This window comes from Elephantulus edwardii, unplaced genomic scaffold, assembly GCF_000299155.1.
Source record: "Elephantulus edwardii isolate Elephantulus edwardi_28Jun2011 unplaced genomic scaffold, EleEdw1.0 scaffold00004, whole genome shotgun sequence".
Lineage (NCBI taxonomy): Eukaryota > Metazoa > Chordata > Mammalia > Macroscelidea > Macroscelididae > Elephantulus > Elephantulus edwardii.
In genome coordinates this window covers 15,885,285-15,906,996 of record NW_006399754.1, presented here as the reverse complement: position 1 = coordinate 15,906,996, position 21,712 = coordinate 15,885,285, and the positions used below count along the sequence as shown (strand labels likewise).

Genomic DNA, 21,712 nt, shown 5'->3' with positions numbered 1-21,712 from the left:
CACATGAAGAAATGCTCAAAATCCCTAGCCCTAAGAGAGATGCAAATTAAAACAACTATGAGATATCATCTCACCCCGGTCAAAATAGCAAAATTTCACATTAACATTTTTTATAACAGAATATGAACACCAGTACATTTCTTTCATCTTACATGTTTCAACTTAAATGTTGTAAAACAGCAATTACCTGAGAGGAATTTTATTATAATGTAATAATAAACCCAGTCTTATAAAATCCGAAGCATATTCTTGAGCAGGATCAATAAACAGAACCTGTAAGAAAACAATACAGAATCATGATTTTGGTTGGTCACTTTGAACCGTGTACCTTCACAGGTCCTTACATCCCTGGTTGCTGTGTACCGTCAAGTTGGAACCGACCTATAGCTGACCTTACAGTGGATTTTCAGAGGCAGTAAATGGCACAGGAGGAGAATACCCATCCTTCTCCCACAAAGCAACTGGTGGATTCTAACAACATACTGTTGGGATTACAAGGCAGTCAAGACCATGAAAGTAAGTAGTATGTAACCCTAACGCTGTGCCAGTGTGCTGTGTTTAAAAGGCACTTGGAGTGCTGCGTGGAGGTAAAGATGAAGAAGCTTTCTCTTGCATACTTTGGCCATGTTGCTAGGAGAAGATATTCATCATACTTGGAAAGGTGGAGGGATGGCAAAGGAGAACAAAAGTCTCCGCCAGGTGGACTGACAGTGACTGCAGCAATGGGCTTGTGTGTGTCAGAGATTGAGGGTGGCACAGGACGCTTCAGACTCTTGTTCATAGGGTTGCTTTGAGTCATATTTGACTCGATGGCACCTAACAACAGCAACAACTCAGAGGTAGAAAGGTAGAATATATCAAGAGCCAAGAGAACAGGGCTTAATTTGGACCTGAACCCTGTGATGGAAGCGTCCAATACAGGAGACAGAGAACAGTAACACTACAGTGAGAGATGGTGAGAAGCAGCGACAGCAAAATGTGGAGAAAATCAGGAGACAGAGAGAGGACCTTCCCCACCCACAGAGCAAGAAAGCCTGTGCTACGGAGCAGGAGGCTTCCTGGAGCACCTTCGAATCAATGCGAGTTAAGAGAGTGCCGTGCTTTAGGACACTCCAGTTGGCTGAGCTAATTTTAGAGCTTTGTAACACTTGCCTACATAGGGCAGAGGCCACGCTGCAAGGCCAAATGGCCAGACAGGTCTGTTTTTGAGAACTGCTAAGCAAGGCTCTCTTGATCAAAGAACTGTATCCTGAGTCACTAACCTAGTACTTCCCTAGTAATCCCTGGAACTGTGAATACAGCTGGTCCACAAACACTGTGCAGTCACTGAATCAAGTTATCAGAGCTGAGAAGCAGAGTGTCAGGGGAGGCACGGCAGGTGCCCAAACTGGTAAATCAGAGTTAGAGGAGGGGCTTGTCTAAATCCTACCTCAGAGTCAGCTCTGAGCAGCTGATAATGATGGTGATTCATGCTGCCCTTTGTAAAGTCAGAGGAGAATGGACGCTGAGTTTACCATGTCATTTTCTGCAGACACTACTACAATAAACAATTTACATGCATAAATGATGTAGTGATATTTATGTATTTTTATCTCAAATGTATTAAAACTTTTGTCATGAGTTCCGTGCAAGAGCTATCAACAACTCCTTCGAGAAAATAAGTAAGCAATCAACTTAATATTGATACTGATATGAAGGCTGAATAAGAAAACAGAGATGTGACGTGACATTACTAGCTTTTAGCACCAAGTCAGTCACTGCACTTCAAACTTGCTACATGGGGCAAATACTTCATTCCTTTACACAAAGAGGTTTAATTATCAAGAGCAAGGTAAACAAAACATTACTAATATATTTATTATATACACACTTTGTGTTGTTAAGTGCCGTCGAGTCAGAGGCGACTCAGCGACCCTATGAATATATTTATCATATACACATACACTTGAAAAAAATAGAAAACTTACCAAATTATGAAAATTCCGCCTTATAAAAGGTATGTTTCCAGAGAATGTTGCCCTCAGAAGTTCCTGGCAACTTGTAGGCCACGTGATATACACATCATCATTCTCCAGGTCATTAATCCACTAGGAAAAAAACCCAGAAATCTATCAAAGTTGTAGTAATATAGTCAAGGTCAGATTTTCACTATATCAAATTATAAGTGAAAATACAGACAATATTTTCTATATTTCTAATTAAATTTTGGAAATGGAATAATCTTTAAAGTTACATTATGTGGAATCATTTTATACTACCAGGTCTGTTACACAAAGTCTTCATGTAAGCCATAACTGACAGTTTAAAAACAACGGCATGAGAACTTACCTTGATAGAGGAATGTCGAATGTCTAGTGCATAAGTGTATTCCCATAGTTGTGAATTCAGCTTTAAAAATTTGCTTATATCGTCTCCATTAATCCCAAGGTTCTGTAGGCCATTCATCAGCTTTCCTTCTAATTTCAGCATATCCAACATGCTTTATGTTTCAAGAAAGGAAATACATTTTATTTTTACTTGTAAAAAATTCCCTTAAAATTCACAAAAGTTTGTTAGACTTTTGAAAAACACTGGCAAGACATATTATTAAACTCATTAACACACAGCCAAATAGCCCTTCTAACTCACCGTGTAGAGCAAATTCAATTTGAAGTTTACTTAAGTTATATTATTATTTAAGAGTTAAGACAACACAGTGTAAAGGAGTATCTTTTACCAAAGCAGCAAGGTTGCAATTCTCATAAGTAAAAAACGGGGGCTAAAGATTACAAGGTCACTCTATTTATCATTTACTGTGGAATTAAGATCAAGTACATTTTAAATCATAAAATTTTATTATGAAATGAAGATTCATTAAAACATAAAAGTTTGCATCTTTATAAAACACAAATTTGAGATTACTGCTGATGGTGCAGTAAGCACAGTAGCAGTGCAGACCCTTTAGAATGAAGACACCAGAAAACCAAGACAGCAGACGGGGATAATAATCCCGGAATTCTGAGTGTCACAGGAAACAAGAAAAAAGTCCTTCAGAAGCCAAGGAGACAGATGCATTAGGACCCTTCTTGGTGAGCTTTCTGGTTGGTGTGAGAATGCGGGATAGCAATAGTGTCTACGCTGTTGCGTGGCTGACAACAAGAAAGGTACGGCATTCATTCTGGTCTTTTCTTTCTCCTCTGTCTTCGTAAGGACCCTTTGCTCTCGTCATGAATGATATGCTTGATGTCATCCCACAACTCCTCTAGTCTTTGATCACTGGTGTTGAATGTCTCGAACTATTCTTGAGATGATTTTTAAATTCAGGTGGGAGAGATACAAGGTTATACTCTGGGTTCTGTGGACTTGTTTTAATTTTCTCACCTTCAATTTTAATCTGCACACGAGTAACCGATGGCCTGTTCCATAGAAGCACCTGGCCTGGTTTTAACTGTTGATACAGGGCTTCTCCAACAATTCTTTCCACAGATGCAGTTAATCTGATTTCAGTGCTACCCATCAAATAAATTCCATGTGTATAGTAACCATCTGTGCTTCTTAAAAAAGTTATTTGCAATGAATAAATCACCGAATGCCCAAAATCCAATCATCTGATCTCTGGCCACATTTCTGTCACTGCCTCAAGAGCATAAAATGGGACATGGGGGCAGAGACCATTGAGCATCTCTGTGAAAGGGTCAGAGGGAGTAAGAACAGCACAGCCCCTCACTGCCCAGAGCAGAAAGATACAGAGCCCATAGCTCAGCCCCTTGGTGCCTCCAGAGCCACAAGAGGGTCAGTCATTTGTTGTTGACTCAACAGACTTTACGCACGACTGTGGTACCAAGCACAAGGTATATTAGGGAAGTAAGCTGGAGAGTGAGGGAGGCAAAGAGTATCACCCCATTCAAATCCAGGTTTTAGCCCAGCAGTCTCAAAGCACAATTCAGCAGTCAGCTTTCCCTTCCATCATCAAAGGCAAGAACAGCAAAACCTTTAACTGCAGCCTTTATCTCAGGGTTACAGCGTACTAACTCAGGGTGATCTCTGGTTACACCTAGTCACAGTTTTCTCCACAACATTGCCACAGTCTCTCTACCACCATCACCAGGGTCTCCCCCTCAAAAGGGTCTTACTGCAGTCTCTCAAGTCTTGTTGCTCAGTGTGAGAGGCAATCGCTTCTTCTAGTCCCACAGCTGTTGGTGATTTGCAAGACCATGTGTCTGTAGTTAAGGTGGCTGAAGACCAGAGGAGGCTAAGGTAATGGCTTAAAAAGGCCAACCTAAGGCTAACATTACAGTCACCAACCCTGTAATTTCTGAATATGGAGCCACCTACAGCAGATGTTGGGCCCCAGTCAGAAGGCCTCCAGGGACCACCTGGGGCTCCATCCTACCGCACCTGCTATGGGCCTCAGTTCACAGTACCGGCAGTCAGGAAAAATAAAGATGCCTTGCACTGGGCAAGTTGGCTGACAAAGACCTCTTTAAGGTGTTAGAAAGCTAAGATGTCAGTTGAAAAACCAGTTACATGGCCTGGCCTGAGCCATGGCTTTGTAACTGCTTCACATGCAAATGAAAGCTAAACAATGGATAAAGATGACTGAAGAAAAATTGATGCCTCTGAATTGTGATGTTAGCGAAGAGTATCAAATATACCAAGAACTATCAAAAGACGAAACAAATCTGTCTTGGAAGAAGTATAGACAGGCAATATCTTAGAACTAAGAACGGTGAGATTTTTGTCTCACGTATTTTGAGTATGTAATCTCATGCGACTTGATGGCACTTAACAACAACAACAATCTCAATTACTCGCTATGCATCAGAGAACTGGACAATGACTAAGATGTTGTGTACCATCAAGTCAGAACCAATCCATAACTGACTGTCCAGCAGGTTTTCAGAGGCAGTTAATTGCACAGGAGATTGCCAATTCTTCTCCTGCAGAGCAGCTAGGAGATTTGAACCGTGTGCTTTCAGGACTGCAGCACAGCTTCTTGTCACTAGGCCACCAGAGCGCCCCACTAAGATGACAGAAGAAGAATCAATATCTTTGAGTTGAAGTGATGGAGAAGAGAACTAACATGGACTGCTAAGAGAACAAACAGGTCTGTCTTGAAGAGGGTGAAACCAAGTTTCTCTTTGAAGGTAAGGGGTTTAAAATTCCACTTTACATTCTTAGGGCATGTGGCCAGGAGGGACCAGTCGACAAGTCCTTGAAGGTGAGCTTCATGCTCGGAAAGGTGGAAGGACAGTGCAGGAAAGGAAGACCCTGGATAAGCTGGATTGACGCAGTAATTGGGGTAATGGAGGTAGATGTGTCAGTGAGACTGCCTCAGCCCAGGGCACGCTTCAGAGTTGTTGTAGACAGCGTTGCTATGAGTCTTAGTCGAATCATTGGCATATAACATAACAAGTAATAATAACCAGGAGTGGGCAGTCCTTTGAAAAAAGAGAACATGCTTAGAAAAGTAGATGGTCAACAAAGGAGAAGACCCTTCATAAGGAGGACAGACATAGCGACAGCAGCAATTAAAGACAGCATACACTGTGAGGCTGGCAAGGAGCAGTCAATTGCATCAGTTGTACACAGGGCTGCCACCAGTGAAAAACAACTCAATGATCCCTAACAAAACATGAGCATCAATTTCAGTTCAATGAAATCTACTCAGATGAATTATAACAGAATGCTGTTGTTGTTATGTGCCGTCGAGTCGCTTGCGACTCATAGCGACCCTATGTACAACAGCCCTAAACTCTGCTCTGTCCTGTGCCAATCGCACTGTCTCTGACACTCCCAACCCGATTATCCCAGTCACTGAATCAATCCACCTCACAGAGGGCCTTCCTCTCCTGCGCTGTCCCTCCACCCTCCCAAGCATGATGTCCTTCTCCAAGGACCGGTCTCTCCTCACAACATGTCCAAAGTATGTTAGATGGAGCCTCAGAATCCTTGCCTCCAAGGAGCCACCCAGTTTAACCCTTTCCAGGACAAATCTGTTTGTTTTCCTAGCAGTCCATGGTATTCTCAATACTATTCTCCAGCACCACAGCTCAAAGGCATCAATTCTCCTTCTATCCTCCTTAGTTACTGTCCAACTCTCTGATGCATAACAAGTGATTGCAAAGACCATGGCCTGTATCAGATGCACCTTAGTCTCCAGAGAGACACCATTGCTCTTCAGTCTTTTGAGAGGTCCCTAACAGCAGACTTTCCCATGGCAATGCGCCTTTTAATTTCCTGGCTACTGGTGCCAAGAGTGTTGACTGTGGAGCCAAGCAAGCTAAAGCTGTGAACAATCTCAATCTCTTCACCATCCATCCTGATGCTGCCAATTGGTCCAGTGGTGAGAATCTTTGTCACTAGGTTTACAAATTATTCTTTTCGTTCCAAATAGTAATTTCTAGTGTACATTCTCTTTAAAACTAAAATTCATTTATTACTACTTTTTTTTTAGCTCTTGCCTTCGATATATTGTTCAATGGTAATGGATAAATAAAAGAGTTCCTATTTATACTCTACAGCCCTTTTCCTGATGATTTTTTTAAAATATAAGGAACTATACAGTATCCAGATTTCATGTTCACATTAAACACTTTATACTCATATTTTGATAAAAGTATTTTATGTTGTCCCCTGAATTTTGTTCTTCTGGGCAGATATTTTGTTTCTAGAGAGCAGGGCTCTCTGTGTGATCAGCCACTGAATTTCCCTAATGCATCTTAAACCCAATTCTCAGTGAAAGACAACCTGGAATAAGGACATATATGTAGGTATAAGATTCAGAAACCAAAACACCCAAAAAACCTGCAAAGTCTCTTTCAATTCTGACATTCTATTAAACGTCAAAGCTCGTTATATACTAAAATAGCACAAAAAGAAACATGCTTCTTGCTTTAATTTCAGAATGATTGTCATCAAATATCGAACTTATTTGCGTTAATAATTTAACACTTACCTAAAAGGATCAGATCCCTCAATGTCGATATGAATTCCATTTATATACAGACGAGTGTCACCTGGCCTTATATCAAATCGATCTTGAAGATGCTTGAAATAAAGCAGAGTAATAGTTAACTGCCTGACATGGAGACCCATATCAAACTCTTTCCAGAAATTTGTTGGTTGTTTGCTGTCGAGTTGAAACTGACTCCTGGCTGATCCTGCAGTGTGTTTTCAGAGGCAGTAAATCACACTGCAAGAGACTGCCCATTCTTCTCCCATGGAGCAGCTGATGGACTCAAATCTCATGCCTATGGGACTGCAGCACAGCTTCTTACCACTGGAACACCAGAGCTCCCTACTTGTATAGTCAGATAGTAAGTACCTTAGCTTCCCCAATCATACAATATCTCCAATGACTACTCAAATTCTGCTTTTGTAGCATGAAAGCAGCTACGGACAATATGTGAAAAAAATAGTCATGGTTATACTCCGGAGTATTAATTTGCAGAAACAGAAGGCATACTAGATTTGACCTGTGGGTGTTGCTTTGTCCAACTCTGACCGAAGTGATGAGATTTCAGAGGCAGAACTGAAAAACACTTGAGTATTTGTTTATCATGTGATAGTTAAAATTCTAACGCTACAGTGACGACTACAATATTTTGTCTCTCTGAAGGAACTAAAAAAAGATAATATAATAAATATTTATGAAAGGAAATCAAACAAACCTTCTGATTTTCCTGTATTTCCTCCCTCATTTGTTTATTTACAGCAATTCTGGACAGTGATCTGAAAAAAATAAATATTAATATAACTCCATGTTCCTTGGGTGGTTTGAATTAATCTGTATTTTAAGAATTTGGTGAATACGTACAAAGTACCAATGGCTCAAGCCTGAAAGATTGTTACCGTATAGCCTAATTTGATAAGCAGTACTATGGCTATCATTTGATAAGGATTCAGGAGAAATGGAGACTGCCAAAGTACCTATGTAATTAACTCTATGTATTATGCATTTTCCTGCTTACCAGGATGTTTAATTTTTTTTTTATTTAATTATTTGTGTGTGTGTGTGTGTGCCATCAAATCAGATCTGACTGGTACAGGAGGAGATTGTCCCTCCTTCCCCGCCAGAGCATCTGGTGGATTTGAACCGTGTGCCTCTGGGATTGTAGTTGCAGCTCCTTGCCACTAGGCCACCAGAGCTCCCCTAGAATATTTCATTTTTAAGAGTTTTTATTTACCATAATATTTCTTTTTTTAAACAATTCCTGACTGGAAATATAATTCTACCTTGATTTACACACAGAGAGCAATTTCTTAAGAAATTACCCAAGTCATGTGTGATCATGCAAATAGACAATTTTTAGGATAGCTGTGCATAAAGAGTTGTGGATAATCTGAAATCTTTAATCTTGAAATTCTATAATACTAGCAATACTTTTCATCGTTGAAATCTTAGTAGGAAAAATTATTCATTTAGCAAATATTCCCTTTCAATTCACTGACTAGACGTCTAGGGATAATCTGAGAAATTCACTCAAACCTACAATTTCTGCCATAAAATAATGCCAGCACATTTTTCCTAATGATCAACCATGTGGCTTTAGAACTACTCACCAGCTGTAATGACTTAACCTCAACAGAATTACTGAGACGAATCTGCTTTGTCTTAAAGCAACTGTAGGTTTAATTGTAAAAGCTACTGTCAATTAGCAGCAAAGTTGCTAAATAAATACATACATCTTTCTAGACTTTACACATACTGATCCCACTGACAGTTAAATCAAGAGAGTCATTCTTAATCTATTATTAAAGAATCAAACTCTTCTATTTTCAGGATAACATTAAAAGTGTCTAGGCATTTTTTTTAGCCTGTACTATCTGTTTAGGAGTAATAATAACCTGTATTTATTATTTGGTAATTGGTAATGCAGATGCATATACAAAACACTGCTTGAGACAAAGATATAGGAATTTAAAGCTGCTTAAGAAGGTCATGTTGAAAGCACAAGGTTGCTTTTCAAATCCCAATAAGACATCATGACTATATGTGAAATTAGGAATTATTACAGTCGGTACAAACACAGCTAACATAGTTTATTTGCTGCTTATAGTTCTATGTCTTTAGCAACCAGAATAAAAATTCAAAGGCGAGTTATTTTGTAATTCCACATATGTGGTAACCTGAACTATATGCACTGGTTATTTCTAGAAGTAAACAAGTGTTTGCCTTGGATTGCTGTCTGAATATTTATATTAATTTTTTTAAAAAGAAATATACTTCCTCCTTCATTTCCTGAAATAATTCAAGGGTTTTCATTTCAGTGTGTACCTGCATATGCACACAAGCCAATGTAATGTTCTAACAACAAGAACCACTACTGTATATAATGAAAAAACACAATAGTATTAGAAAAGCTATATACCTACTCCTCACGTTATCAATCATCTCATTATCTGCAGGGTCCAAACCAGGTATGTACGCACGGTCTATGTGCTCATGGAACTGAAGTTCCTACTGCACAGCATTTGTGGAGGTGGGAAAGAGTGGCCTTCACAAGCTATGAGGGTTCCAGGCAGAGCGGAGAGCGAGGGAAGTGGTGTGGGGCCGGAAAGCAGGCTCTCCTTGTTAAAGCTGGGTACACAAGGGCTGAGGCCAGGACAGCGTACTGACCGTGGACTGTACTCAGGGCCAAGAAGTTGGGACTCTGGGGACCGGCCCTAGGGTGCAGCCCTAAGGGATGGCAGGATAGGTAAGATCACAGGAACCATTAGGAACTCTGAGTTGGGGCCCTTGGGTGCTGGCACCTACAGGACTCCGTATGAACTACAGTCCCTTCCACTACCTTGGTGTTCCTTTTGGGCAGGATAGAGGAGGGTAAGATAAGCTACCAAGGAAGACTGTAGTGTCAGTGGATGACAGCTGCAGGTTAAGGTCAAGGTCAGAGGCCAGGTTCATGCATCACAGACACTGAGAAAGCTCTGGATTACCAATTCTGGTGGCTTAGTGTAAGAAACTGTGCTGCCAACCCGAAGGCACGCAGTCTGCATCTACAGCTGCTCTCCTGGAGAAAGCAGGGCAATCTTCTATGAGACTTACAGCCTCTGAAAACCCGCTGGAGGGTCAGCCATGGGGAAGTTCTAATCTGACAGCACACAACACAACAATGGGACGTGGGAGCTAAGAGGAGAAGGGCCACCCAGAGAGAGGTGAGACACACTCAGACAAGGGGCTGAGGGGGAAATCCAGCAGGCCGCACACGTCTCCTCTCTGCGGCTCCCAGGTACACCTGCCCATTAAAAAGGAGGTCCCTGCTTCCAATAAAGGCACTAAGGACTGTTTGGGGGTCTTTGAGGGAATGAGCTAGGGTCAATCGTCCTGAAAATACAGTGAGAACGGCTGAGGGAAGAGAATAAGGGGCAGAGAAGGGAGACAGCACTTTGCTGTCTGGGTTTCCCAGTTCTGGGTCGCACTTTAGGCAGTGTGAGTTTTCATGAGGAATTGCTTGGGGGCGGGGAGGAGGGCCTAGGAAGTGACCTCAGCTCTGCAGGACACTTACAGTAAAAGGGGGGGGCTGAGGTGATGAGGTCATCTTGTGGCTTCTTGTAACAATAACTTCCACACAATGACCTGGTCTTTGGAATCTACTAGTAATTTTAAGTGAGGAGCAGATATATATATATATATATCTACAATGCACATCATCAAAGTGAAATGAAATCAGTTCATCTCGTAAAATTTATTTAAAGAGCTCTGTCTACAATCAAACCAATGAACTTTATAACATACCTGGCTTTTACAGGGTAGTTCTGTGAAATGTCTTTCATTAATTTTATGGCGTCATAAACTGGAGTGGACATTATTTGAGAAGCTGCTTGAAAACTAAGATCTGGAAAGGAAAAAAAATATCATTAAGGAAACAATCATGATCTTGGTCTTCTACACACATTTCTGTGTCATGTAGGTTAGTTAATGCTGCTTAAAATACGCTGTTGTTGTCAGGTTCCATTGAGTCCAGTACAACTCACAGCAACCCCGTGGACAACAAATCTGAACCCTGTTCTATCCTGTGCCATCCTCACAATCTCTGACATACTCGGGTCCAGTGCTGCAGGTACTGGGTCAATCCATCTGGTTGAGGGTCTTCCCCTCTTTCACCGTCCTTCACCTTCCCAAACATGTCCCTCCCCAAGGAATAGCCTCTCCAGCAACATGTCCAAAGTAGGAGAGACGAAGCTTCGCTATCCACACCATCAAGGATCACTCAGGCTGCACCTTCTCCAAGACAGGCTATTGTTCTTTTGGAAGTCCGTGGGCTATGCACTGGTCTTCTCCAACAATATCACGTCTCACAGATATCAATTTCTGTTTTCCTTTTTTATTGCTAGTTCTCAGATGCCCAGCAGGTGATGGGGAAAACCTTGGCTCGAAGCAGGTGTACCTTCTGGAGAGGTCCCTGACAGACTTTCCCAGTGCTATTCATCTCCTGATCTCTACACTTCCGGGACCACAGGTGTTGATTGTGGATCCAAGGAAGAGGAAACTGTAGCCAATTTCAGTCTTTATCTGTCATGATGTTGCCTGTTGTCCCAGTGAAGACTGTGTTTTCTTGACGTTGAGATGTAATAATGCATATGAAAGCTGTAGTTCTTGATCTTCTGCAGCAAGTGCCTCCAGTCCTCACTTTTACCAAGCAAAGTTATGTCATCTATCGAACGCACACTGTTGATGAGTCTTGGGGTCTTTGAAACCCCCCTGGAGAGTCAGCTAGGAGTGAGTCCACACTTGATGATACATAACAACAAACAACACGGGGTTTGTGAAGAAACGGGGAATAAACTGCTAATGAGTACAGGGTTTCTTTTTGGAGGTATGAAAATTATCTAAAACCTGAGGTGTACGCTGCTGAAAGTCAAGGCCTGCAGTCTCAATATGGACCGCAACTCAACATCAGGAAAACAAAGATACTCACCACTAGGCCAGCTGACAGCAGCACCATGACAGATAGAGGAGATTGAGACTGCTAATCATGTCAGCGTGCTCACTTCCATAAACAACACTCTTGGGACTAGGAGTCAGAAAATCAAAAGATGAACTGCACTGGGTGAATCTGCTGTCAGGGTCCTCTCCAAAGTACTGAGAAACAACAATGTTAGTCTAGAGACTAATGCATGCCTCAACCAGGAGGTCATGGTCTTTGCAATTACTTGTTATGCATCAGAGAGCTGTACAAGGACTAAGGATGACAGAAGAAGAGTTGATGCCTTTAAGTTGTTATATTGGAGAAGAGTACTGAACATACCATGGATTGTCAAGAGAACAAACAGGTCTGTCCTGGAGAAAGTGAAACCAAACTGCTCTTCAGAGGCAAGAATTTTGAAGCTCCATCTCACATACTTTGAGCATGTTGCTAGGAAGGGCGAGTCTTTGGAGAAGGACATCATGCTTGGAAGAGTGGAGGATCAGTGCAGGAGAGAAAGACTCTGATTGAGTCTCTGGACTGAAACAGTAACTGGGGTTCTGAGGACAGATGTGTTGGAGAGACTGGCTCAGGACAGGGCAGGATTCAGAATGAATTTGCAAAGGGTCACTATGAGTCTCAGTTGACTTGACAGCAGGTAACAACAGTAACAATGCTTGCAAATGAGTCTGTGGTGGGCTAGTGGGTAAGTTGTGCTGCCAACTCAAAGGCGGGCGGCAGCCTGAATTTACCAATTGTTCTGATGGAGAAAGACGGGCAATCTCCCTCACAGGTGATTTTTCAGTCTCTGACTTGATGGCAACAATGCAAAACTATCATATGGTATACTTTAAGTTAGTTAATCATTTAATATGTAATTATATCTCAATTAAAAAGATTAAAGATGTGATAAGAATGATGGTTAAGAAAATTGGCATGCCTTCATAACTTACTAAATTCTAACAAAGAATTCTAAAAAAAATTTCCAAATAAGGAAAGATTAATCAAACTAATTTTGGTCAGAGAGTATCTGGTCTTTGTTGTCAATCAAAATGCTTGTACAAGTTTGTAACTGCAAATCCTCCCATTTTAAACACTCATCAGTGAAACATGGACTGGTCTAATTAAGATCAAAAGTTGAGAGAGAAGAATAATGAAGACTTAGTACTGACTTCTCCTTGTTTGAAAGTCAGGATTTTTAATCGATATCACAGACTCTGTGAAATGTGATTTTATACTTGTAAGGAATCTGTAAGTTAGAATTGTGGCTGTGTACCATCAAGCCGGAACCCACCCAGAGCTGACCTTCTGGTGGGTTTTCAGAGGCAGTTAAACATACAGGAGGGGACTGCGTATCCATCTCCCATGGAGCAGCTGGTGGATCCAAACTGTGTGTGTTCAGGATTGCAGCACAGCTTCTTACCACTAAGGCCTAACATACTCTTTTCAGATGACTAAGATATCTGAATCCCTGTGACGCCAGTGTGGCTGAGAGAAATGAGGTCTGAAACACCCAGAATTACTCCAAAGGGAGGGTGTGAAACTCTACTTCTGAGAGCTCAGCCAGTAAAGAAAGACCCTCCTGTGTGCTCTACTATGACACACCAGTGAGTCAGGATAACAATCATGGCAACTGGTTTTAAAGCAAGATATTAAACAGCTGCAGTGCAGAGGACCTAGATTTTACGAATAGAAAAGTATCATCTCCTTCATGAATGACCTTTTAATTACACTTATATATCATGAAAAATTAACACGTTAATTTGTTATTTATATGTTTTAAAAGAAAACCATTTCTGGTACGTTATAATAAACAAGCTTATTTAACAAAACAGTGACTGGTTACCCAACGCGATGAAAGTAGTTTGAGGTACTGTACCTTGTAGCTCCCAGACTTTCAAAGGCATCAATTCTTTGCTACTCTCAATCAAGTATTTTCGGAATGTTGTCAGATTATCTTTAAGATCTGAGTGTATTTCTCTGTACAAGGATATTGAGTAGTGTTAATCATTATCACCTTTTCACAAATTATCACACCAGCAGCATATTTTAAAAATTAGTTCTTTCAAGTAATTAGCAGTAAACTGAGTATTACTAAGCTAAAATGAGCAACATATGGCCTATCTATAGCATCAACAGTCCTTAACAATGAGAGGGCTCTAAATGTATCCTTTTTCCCTTCATATACAAAGCAAAACAAATTCCAGAGGGATGCACTCTCATTGTTCACAAGCTAGCATTACTTACAAGAAAGGCAAGAGCTAGGGCAAATTACTTATTTAGGTTATCTTTTGTTTTATTTTAGCATTTTAGATATTGCAAACATTGTTTTTGTGATTTAAAAGAAAAACTAATAAAAATAATGCTTCTAATCAACTTAAAATTAACTTTTTAAAGTCTCATCTTTTGAGACTAATAACCCTCCAGAAATAAGATAATTTTGTTTAATATTAAACACATTTTAGTAGTTCTAAGAGCCAAGTAATGATGAGGCAGAGTGGTATATTACTGTTCAGAGTCTGAAACACAATCTTCTTTCCTCTATCCCCCATGAAGCTAAAACATGGTGTCATTTCTATTTAAACAAAGTTGAAAACTTTAGTATTCAGCAAATTAGAAAGTACAAATTAACAGTAAACAAAAATGCAGATTTAAAATGTTTTTAAAAAATCTACAGAACATATACAGAAAGCTGTATTACGCTTAGAATGAAAAAGAAACTATATTGATAATTTCTTGCAGTTTTATCATAATGCATGAGTATAGTTTAAAAATGAATCAAGATTAACTAAAAACTAGGCAGAGGCAACTTTCATGGACTGTATACTCATTTATACAGATGACTGAGTTGCATATTTTAAAGTATTCTAGGCAAGCATTAAAAAAACCTTCATCTAATATGATACAGCTTTTTACTTATCAGACCATTATCTACTCATTATTGTGTTTTGTAAATATTCATGTCACGAAATACTAAAATAAAGAGTTGATTTTGTTGCTTAATGTGGTGTTAAACTAAACGCTGGCTTTTCTAAGCCATTACAGTTTAGCCCACCCTGGTCTCCTGTTCCTTTACTGGAAACACACAGTGTTGCAAATCACCATGGTCTTGCACATTACCAACAGGTGAGGGATGAGGAAAAAAGAAAGAGGGTGTTTACACAGGCAGGGGAGCAAGACTTGAGGGAGGCCGGAGCAGACCCTGTTGGTGAGACTCTAGAGATGGTGGTGGAGAGACTGTGGCATTTCTGTGGAGAAACTGTGGCAAGGTATAACCAGAGGAGCCCTGAAATAAAGGCCACAGTTAAAGGCTTTTGCTGTTCTTGTTGGATGCTTAAAGGAGACGCTAACTATAACTGCTCGGAGATAAAGCTAGCTGGATGATTTGGATTTGACTGGTGAACTAAAACCAGAACCTGGACTAAGTGAGGAATTGTGTCTTGGAACTTAGCTAAAATCTGTATGTGTATTGGGTGATTTTCTTTGCTTTCCCCACTTTTCAACTTCCTTCCCTAATAAACCCCATTGCTGGTACTAAAACTGTGAGTTTGTGGGCAACAATGAATAAACAAATCTCTTATTGTTGGTGAGGCTCTAGACTCACTAAGGGGCTGGGCTATGGGCTTTTTATCTGCTTTCTGCTTTGGGGCAGTGAGGGCTGTCCTATCCTCACTCCTTCTGCCCTTTCAGAGAGATATTCACAGCCCTACATCCTCTTTTCTCCTACCTAGACACTTTCTTTTTAAGATTAAGAAATAAAACTAAATTTCGATAATAAATCAGTGCATGGCAAAAGTGAAAATTTCTAAAAATTTATAATACTTTAAAAAGATGAGTGCAAGAAGAAAAATAAGCAAATGTTAGAAATAAGCAATTTACCCAAGAATAAAGTCACAGACCCAACAACATGAAAACAAGTCTAGGTCTGGTCTTAATAAACTGCTAGGTTTTTACTACATGCTGCCACATCGCTCAGTCTGGTAAAATAAATGCAAAATATTTAAACAATCAAATATCATTTCCACCTACTAAATTAACTATTTAAAAATGGTATGAATGGTTAATAAAGTTGTAGAAAATAGACAAACAAACCCAAGGGTTTTAAGAATATGAATTAGTACAATTTCATGGAGAGAAATTTAGAAACATATTCCAAGCCTTTCAAGACTTATATTTGCTTTTAATTAATTTTTCAGAAAACATTACTTAAAAAAAAAGGATCTACGCAAATCCATACCTAAGAATAATTAAGGAAATAATCTTAAATTCCAATCTACAGGATTGTTTCAGTAAAACTAGCACATCATATAATATGAACAAAGTAAACAAGAAATGTGGTTTGGTTGTGCAAGAACACGTGTCACAGATCCATTTACTCTGCTGGTCTAATGGTAAGAAGCTGCGCTGCAATCCCGAAGGCACATAGTTCAAATCCACCGGCTGCTCCATAGCAGAGAGATGGGCAATCTCCTCCCATGTGGCTAACTGTCTCTGCAAACCTGCTGGAGGGTCAGCTGTGGGGGGGGTTCCACCCTGATGGTACACAACAACAACAATACACACAAATGTACAGAAGAACTGAAAAGACAGTAAAAGAGCTGAAAGGTGCCATTGAGTTGGTCCTCTTCAGAGCCCTCTTCTGTCTGTCACGATGAAACACTGCCCTGTGCTGTGTTGTCTCATAATCCTGGGAGCCCAATGTCTCCCCACCTCGGCGAGTGTCTATTGCCTTCTCATGAACTCCTACTTTACACTCAGTTATAATCACCATCTCTCAGTTGTGGAATTACTGGCAATTATAATTTTTTTTTTAGTTGCTACATTCACGTTGCTATGATGTGTGTGTGTGTGTGTGTGTGTGTGTGTGAGATGTTGCTAGGATGCTGAAAGCTGTGTGGCTGGCACTGCAAATACCAGCTTTGGTGGCTTAGTAGCAAAGAACCCCACTGCCACACAAAGTACACAACTCAAATCCATGTTACTCCGTGGGAGAAAGAGAGGTAATCTCCTCCCGGCAAAAACTTGCTGGAGGGTCAGCTATGGATCGGTTCTGAGCTGGACAGTACGCAACAACAATAGCAGGGTCATTCGTGGTGGGCAGGTTTTAGTAGAGATTAAGAGAAAAGGCAGGGCAAGCTACCTGAAAATCAGCCAATGAGAACCTGACGGATCACAGCATAATCCCGTCATGATGCGAGGCTGGGAGGCCCACAAAATACAGGCTGCTTCAACCACAGCCGTGGGCCTGGTACCAGCACTGGAGCCGGCCCAGGACTGGCCACTCTTCACCTGATTACACTGTGGTCAGAGCTGACCAGAAGGCAACTACAAACAACATCATATACAACTCTGTCTGGTTGGCTGCTTTGGGATTTTGTTTGGTTTTTTTCTTTTCTTTTTACTATATATTGCAACAAAGTTTCTCAAGGTTTCTAACATTGATTGTATTCCATTTAAAATTAAAAAATCCTTATATAAAAAGGTGGAACATAAATCAACATAGCCTATTGCATTTCTTTAAAAGCAGAGTTAAAATATAATAATAATAACAACAATAACAATAATTTTATTTGCATTCAGACTCACTTTAACTTCCCAAAGAGAAATCCTTGAATTTCACCTGCTTCAGTCTTATCTTCTACATCAGATGCATTCATAGCTAAATTGTGAAAAACACAAAACAAAAATTATTTTCAGGCTGGAAAAAAGATTGTTGTTGTTCTTGTCATTACCTTTGAGTCGAATACAACTCATAGCGACCCTATGAACAAAAGACTGAAGCCCCTCTACAACTATCGACATTTATCAAAGTTCACAGAGTTTCTGGAAGCATGTTGTTTAGGAAGTGGATGCTACTCCTGCTTCCAAACCTGTCATGGAATGTTATTGGTTGAGTCATCTGTGATGCATAGCAACCCTATGTACAGCAGCTCTGACCCTTTCCCTGTTTTGAGCCGGTCTCACTAATTCTGACACACCAACCCCCATCGCCCTAGTCACTCTATCTATCAATCCATCTCCTCTGGAGTCTCCCTTTCCTGTGCTGTCCGTCCACCCTTCGGAGCATGAAGTCCTTCTCTAAGGATTGATCTCCTTGGTCACATTTCCAAAGTAAGTGAGGCAGAGCTTCAAAATCCTAGCCTCCAAGGAGAGATCTGGTCTTACCCTCTCCAAGACAGACCAGACCTATTTGTTCTCTTGGTAGTTCACGGTGTGTTCAAGACTTTTTTTCCAGCATCACAACTCGAAGGCATCTATTCTTCTTCTGTCATCCTTAGACATTGTTCAACTCTCTGCAGCATAACAACTGAGAAGACCATGGCCTGGATTAGGCGCACCTTTGTATCTAGGCTGACATTATTGCTCTTCAGCACTCTGGAGAGGTCCATGACAACAGATTTTCCCAATGCAATTTGTCTTTTGATTTTCTGACTGCTGGTGTTAAGAGTGTTAAGAGTCAAAGCAAGCAGTAATTAACTGCTAACAACCTCAATCTCTTCTCTATTGGTGCTGCCAATTGGCCCAGTGGTGAGAATCTTCGTCTTCTTGAGACTATGTGATGAATAAGAAGAAGAATTCAAAAGTAATTCATATGTTTCACTTTCTTTCCTGAACTGATTAATTACACACACGTGCACTGCTTGTATTCCTGAGTGCATTTTCTTTTTAATAAGATTTTTAATGATCATTAACTATATAATTATCTTCATTAATATTGTATCATTTTTTCATATTTGAACTTTGTTTTATAATTAGAATTGGTAAGTGCAAATGCCTGGTGAATCCTGAAGAACCTGAACTCTGACACTTATCAGTTTTCTGACACATACGAGTCTTGCACTTTTAAATACCTGTAAACAGGGAATCATACTGGTTCCTATAGAAATAAGTAAACACTTGTGACTTAAAAAAACAATATAGGCGAACTTCCCTGTCCCATCTTGCCTCTCTGCAGCCTGGGACAGCAAACCTCGCTGAGTGCCCTAATAAAAGCTTCTTTGCTTTGAAGAAAAAAAAAAGAAAAAGAAAAAAAAAACGGTATGTAAAAAGTCATTTCCCTTCTATTCTCCTTTACTTACCAAGTAACTGTAAAATATATCACGGTAAATCATACATGGAATGAGTGCTTTGGTTATTACTCAAATTTCTGACATAAGCAGTTGTGCTGCCAACCCTAAGGCAATCAGTTCAAATCACCCAGCTACTCCATGAGAGAAAGACAAGCCATTTCCTCCCAATTTACAGCCTCTGAAAACCTGCTGGAGGGTCAGCTATGTGTCAGTTCCACCTTGATGGCAATGAGCTGTGGACGTAGCATGGAGCAGACCATCAGAGTGGCTCAGGTCACCAAGGACACCTTTCCCTTGCAACTGTTCTAAGGTCAGATCTTTGGGGCTACAGCTAACATCGCTTGGTGCTTCTGATCTAGTCTTCTCTTTCTCTCTTTCCCCTCACTGCACAAGCACATAGTGAGTGCTCACAATGATGCCTGCTGCCTTTCAGTCTAGACACCAGAAAGAGAGACACAAAAAGCCCGGCCTGGACGAAAAACAAGAAAGGTAAGTAAAAGGTATTTTTTAACAGCAGGATGAGCTTTTCTGAAAGTGGTCATAGAGTCAGACAGAATAGAGAAAAGGAACAACCTGCTTCAACTCTTAAATGATGAGGTCCAATGAAAGAGGTTAGAGAGTGAAAAGAGGGATTTCAGGCAGAAGGACCAGATCAATGGATCAAAGTCTCAGAGGTCATAAGGCTTGGCTGGGCATTTAGGTATTTAGGAAAGAGAAAGTTCTAAGTAGTTAGGTGTTTCAAAGCCAGAAGGTACAGATGGAGGAGACTAAGAGGACGGGTGTAAAAAGCTGATGGGGGATACTGTGAAAAGCTTTTTTTATTTCTTTTAGGAGTCTCAATTTATCAGGCAGATAACAGCAACCCACAAAAGGTCAGTCAACTTACAAAGTCTGATTTTCAACGTATGAAGTACATTTTCATCTAAAAGCACTGAAGAGGTGAGACCCCTTATGTTGAGGCACCAAAGATCAGACCAGTAAGGAGGGCAGTCAGAAGCTGAATATACATGGGTAGGGGGTGAGGGTCAGAAGAAAAACTAACAGAGTAACACTAAACTGGAGGTAGAACAATATATTACAAAGATATATGGATGGCTGATTTGGCAGTATTTCGTTCATAATTTGTTAATACAAAGTAGTTTTTATGTGATCACTTAACTTAAAAAAAATTTAGCAGTAAAAAAAAAAAAATTAGCAGTCCAAAAATGAGTAGAAAATATTTTGTTGCAGTCATGATTACTAATTAAGATATCATGCTATAAAACACAGTAACATTATGAGGCAGAAATAAATAAAATCTGAATATAATGATTTTTAACATTTAAATCCAGCTAATACAGATATTATCTGTCTTATATTATGGAGGGAAAGTCAGAGTAAAGCAGAGCCTTCAAGAGCAAGCTCCTTAAGATTCAGAAAGAGTTGAGGCTGAAGAAGCCAAATCTGAGAGCATACTGAAGCATGAGACAGATATTCTTAACCAAGGGTCAATGACTAAATTTCAGGTTAGCCAAGTTTCCTTTAAAATTTGGTTGTGTTTTTTTTTTTGGTTTGTTTTTTACTGAAGACGATCAAAGCCTTTATTCTTCAATAAAGGTTACATCTCAACATCGAGAAAATAAAAATCTTCATCACTGGTCTAATAGACAATCGTGATAGATGGGGAAAAGTTGAAGCTGTTAACATTTTAATTTTATTTGAATCCATAATCAACATCAGTAGTAGAAGGAATCAAGAAGTCAAAAGATCTGTTGCACTGGGAACTAGCTGCTGAAAAGGACCTCTCCAAACTTCTAAAGAGCAAAGGTGTCAGTTTAAAGACTAAGATGTGCCTGAGCCAAGCCATGATCTTTTCAATTGTTTTTTATGCATCTGAGAGTTGGGTAGTACATAAGGTTGACAGAGGAAGAATCAATGCCTTTGAGTTATGGTGTTTGTAGAAATAGTGAATAGACCATGGACAATGCAGTCATGTGACATAGTTTGAGCATGTTTTTAGAAGGGCCCAGTCCTTGGGAAAAAAGATCATATTGAGAAAAGCAGATGGTCAATGAAAGAGAAGATTCCCAGTAAGATAGATTGACACAGTGAGGACAATAGGCTTGAGCATGATAGTGATTGTGACATTAGTGTATGAGAGGCCAAATCTGTTGTTTATAAGTATTTAGTGAGGGGTAGCTGACTCATTGGGAAAAATTCTTTTATTTTATTTAGGTTTCCAGTGTCTATTTCCAGTATGTAGTAGGCCACAAAACTAATCAGATCACAAATACAGCCAATCCAAGTAATTCACAGGATACTCTCACCCTACTTAAAAAAAAAAAATAAAATAAATCATTATCCTGAGTCATTATAAACTGCAGACAAAGTTCCTAAGTCAGTAAGTCACTGACAAGAGATATGGTTCCCAAGACCTCAGAGTGACTGGGTGGTGCCTGGGTCATCCTGGACCTTGGCGAAGTCACCCCTAGACAAGCTACAATTACCTTAGTTTACACGTTTTATGTGTTGCTAAAAAGTGGCTGAGAAGTTATTTGGACCAAGCAAAGTGAAGTATCAACTCTTTTTTTTTTGGAAGAACACACTAATATTAAACACATTTAGTTCCCTTTGAAATGAAATTCCATACCAAGTAGAAACACATTTATTCTCTTTTCATCCTCCAATTAACATAGGCAGGACTCAGGTGCCACTGCATAGTGCCACTGCTGTAGAATGGGACTGACATCAGAGTTAGGGTAAGAATGAGAAAAA

General features: G+C 40.0%; 1 protein-coding gene across 1 annotated transcript in view; it reads right to left on the bottom strand.

Moving 5' to 3' along the window:
- Nucleotides 1-21,712, bottom strand: part of UGGT2 (UDP-glucose glycoprotein glucosyltransferase 2) — a gene marked incomplete at its 5' end in the record, with an annotated part of 150,340 nt that overhangs the window by 94,115 nt on the left and 34,513 nt on the right. Inside the window, 9 exons of the mRNA XM_006879624.1 lie at nt 188-273; nt 1,968-2,087; nt 2,329-2,479; nt 6,938-7,029; nt 7,653-7,713; nt 10,718-10,817; nt 13,768-13,868; nt 17,475-17,547; nt 19,370-19,427. Coding sequence (XP_006879686.1) covers nt 188-273; nt 1,968-2,087; nt 2,329-2,479; nt 6,938-7,029; nt 7,653-7,713; nt 10,718-10,817; nt 13,768-13,868; nt 17,475-17,547; nt 19,370-19,427 — 842 coding nt within the window. The remainder of the gene's footprint in view (nt 1-187; nt 274-1,967; nt 2,088-2,328; nt 2,480-6,937; nt 7,030-7,652; nt 7,714-10,717; nt 10,818-13,767; nt 13,869-17,474; nt 17,548-19,369; nt 19,428-21,712) is intronic.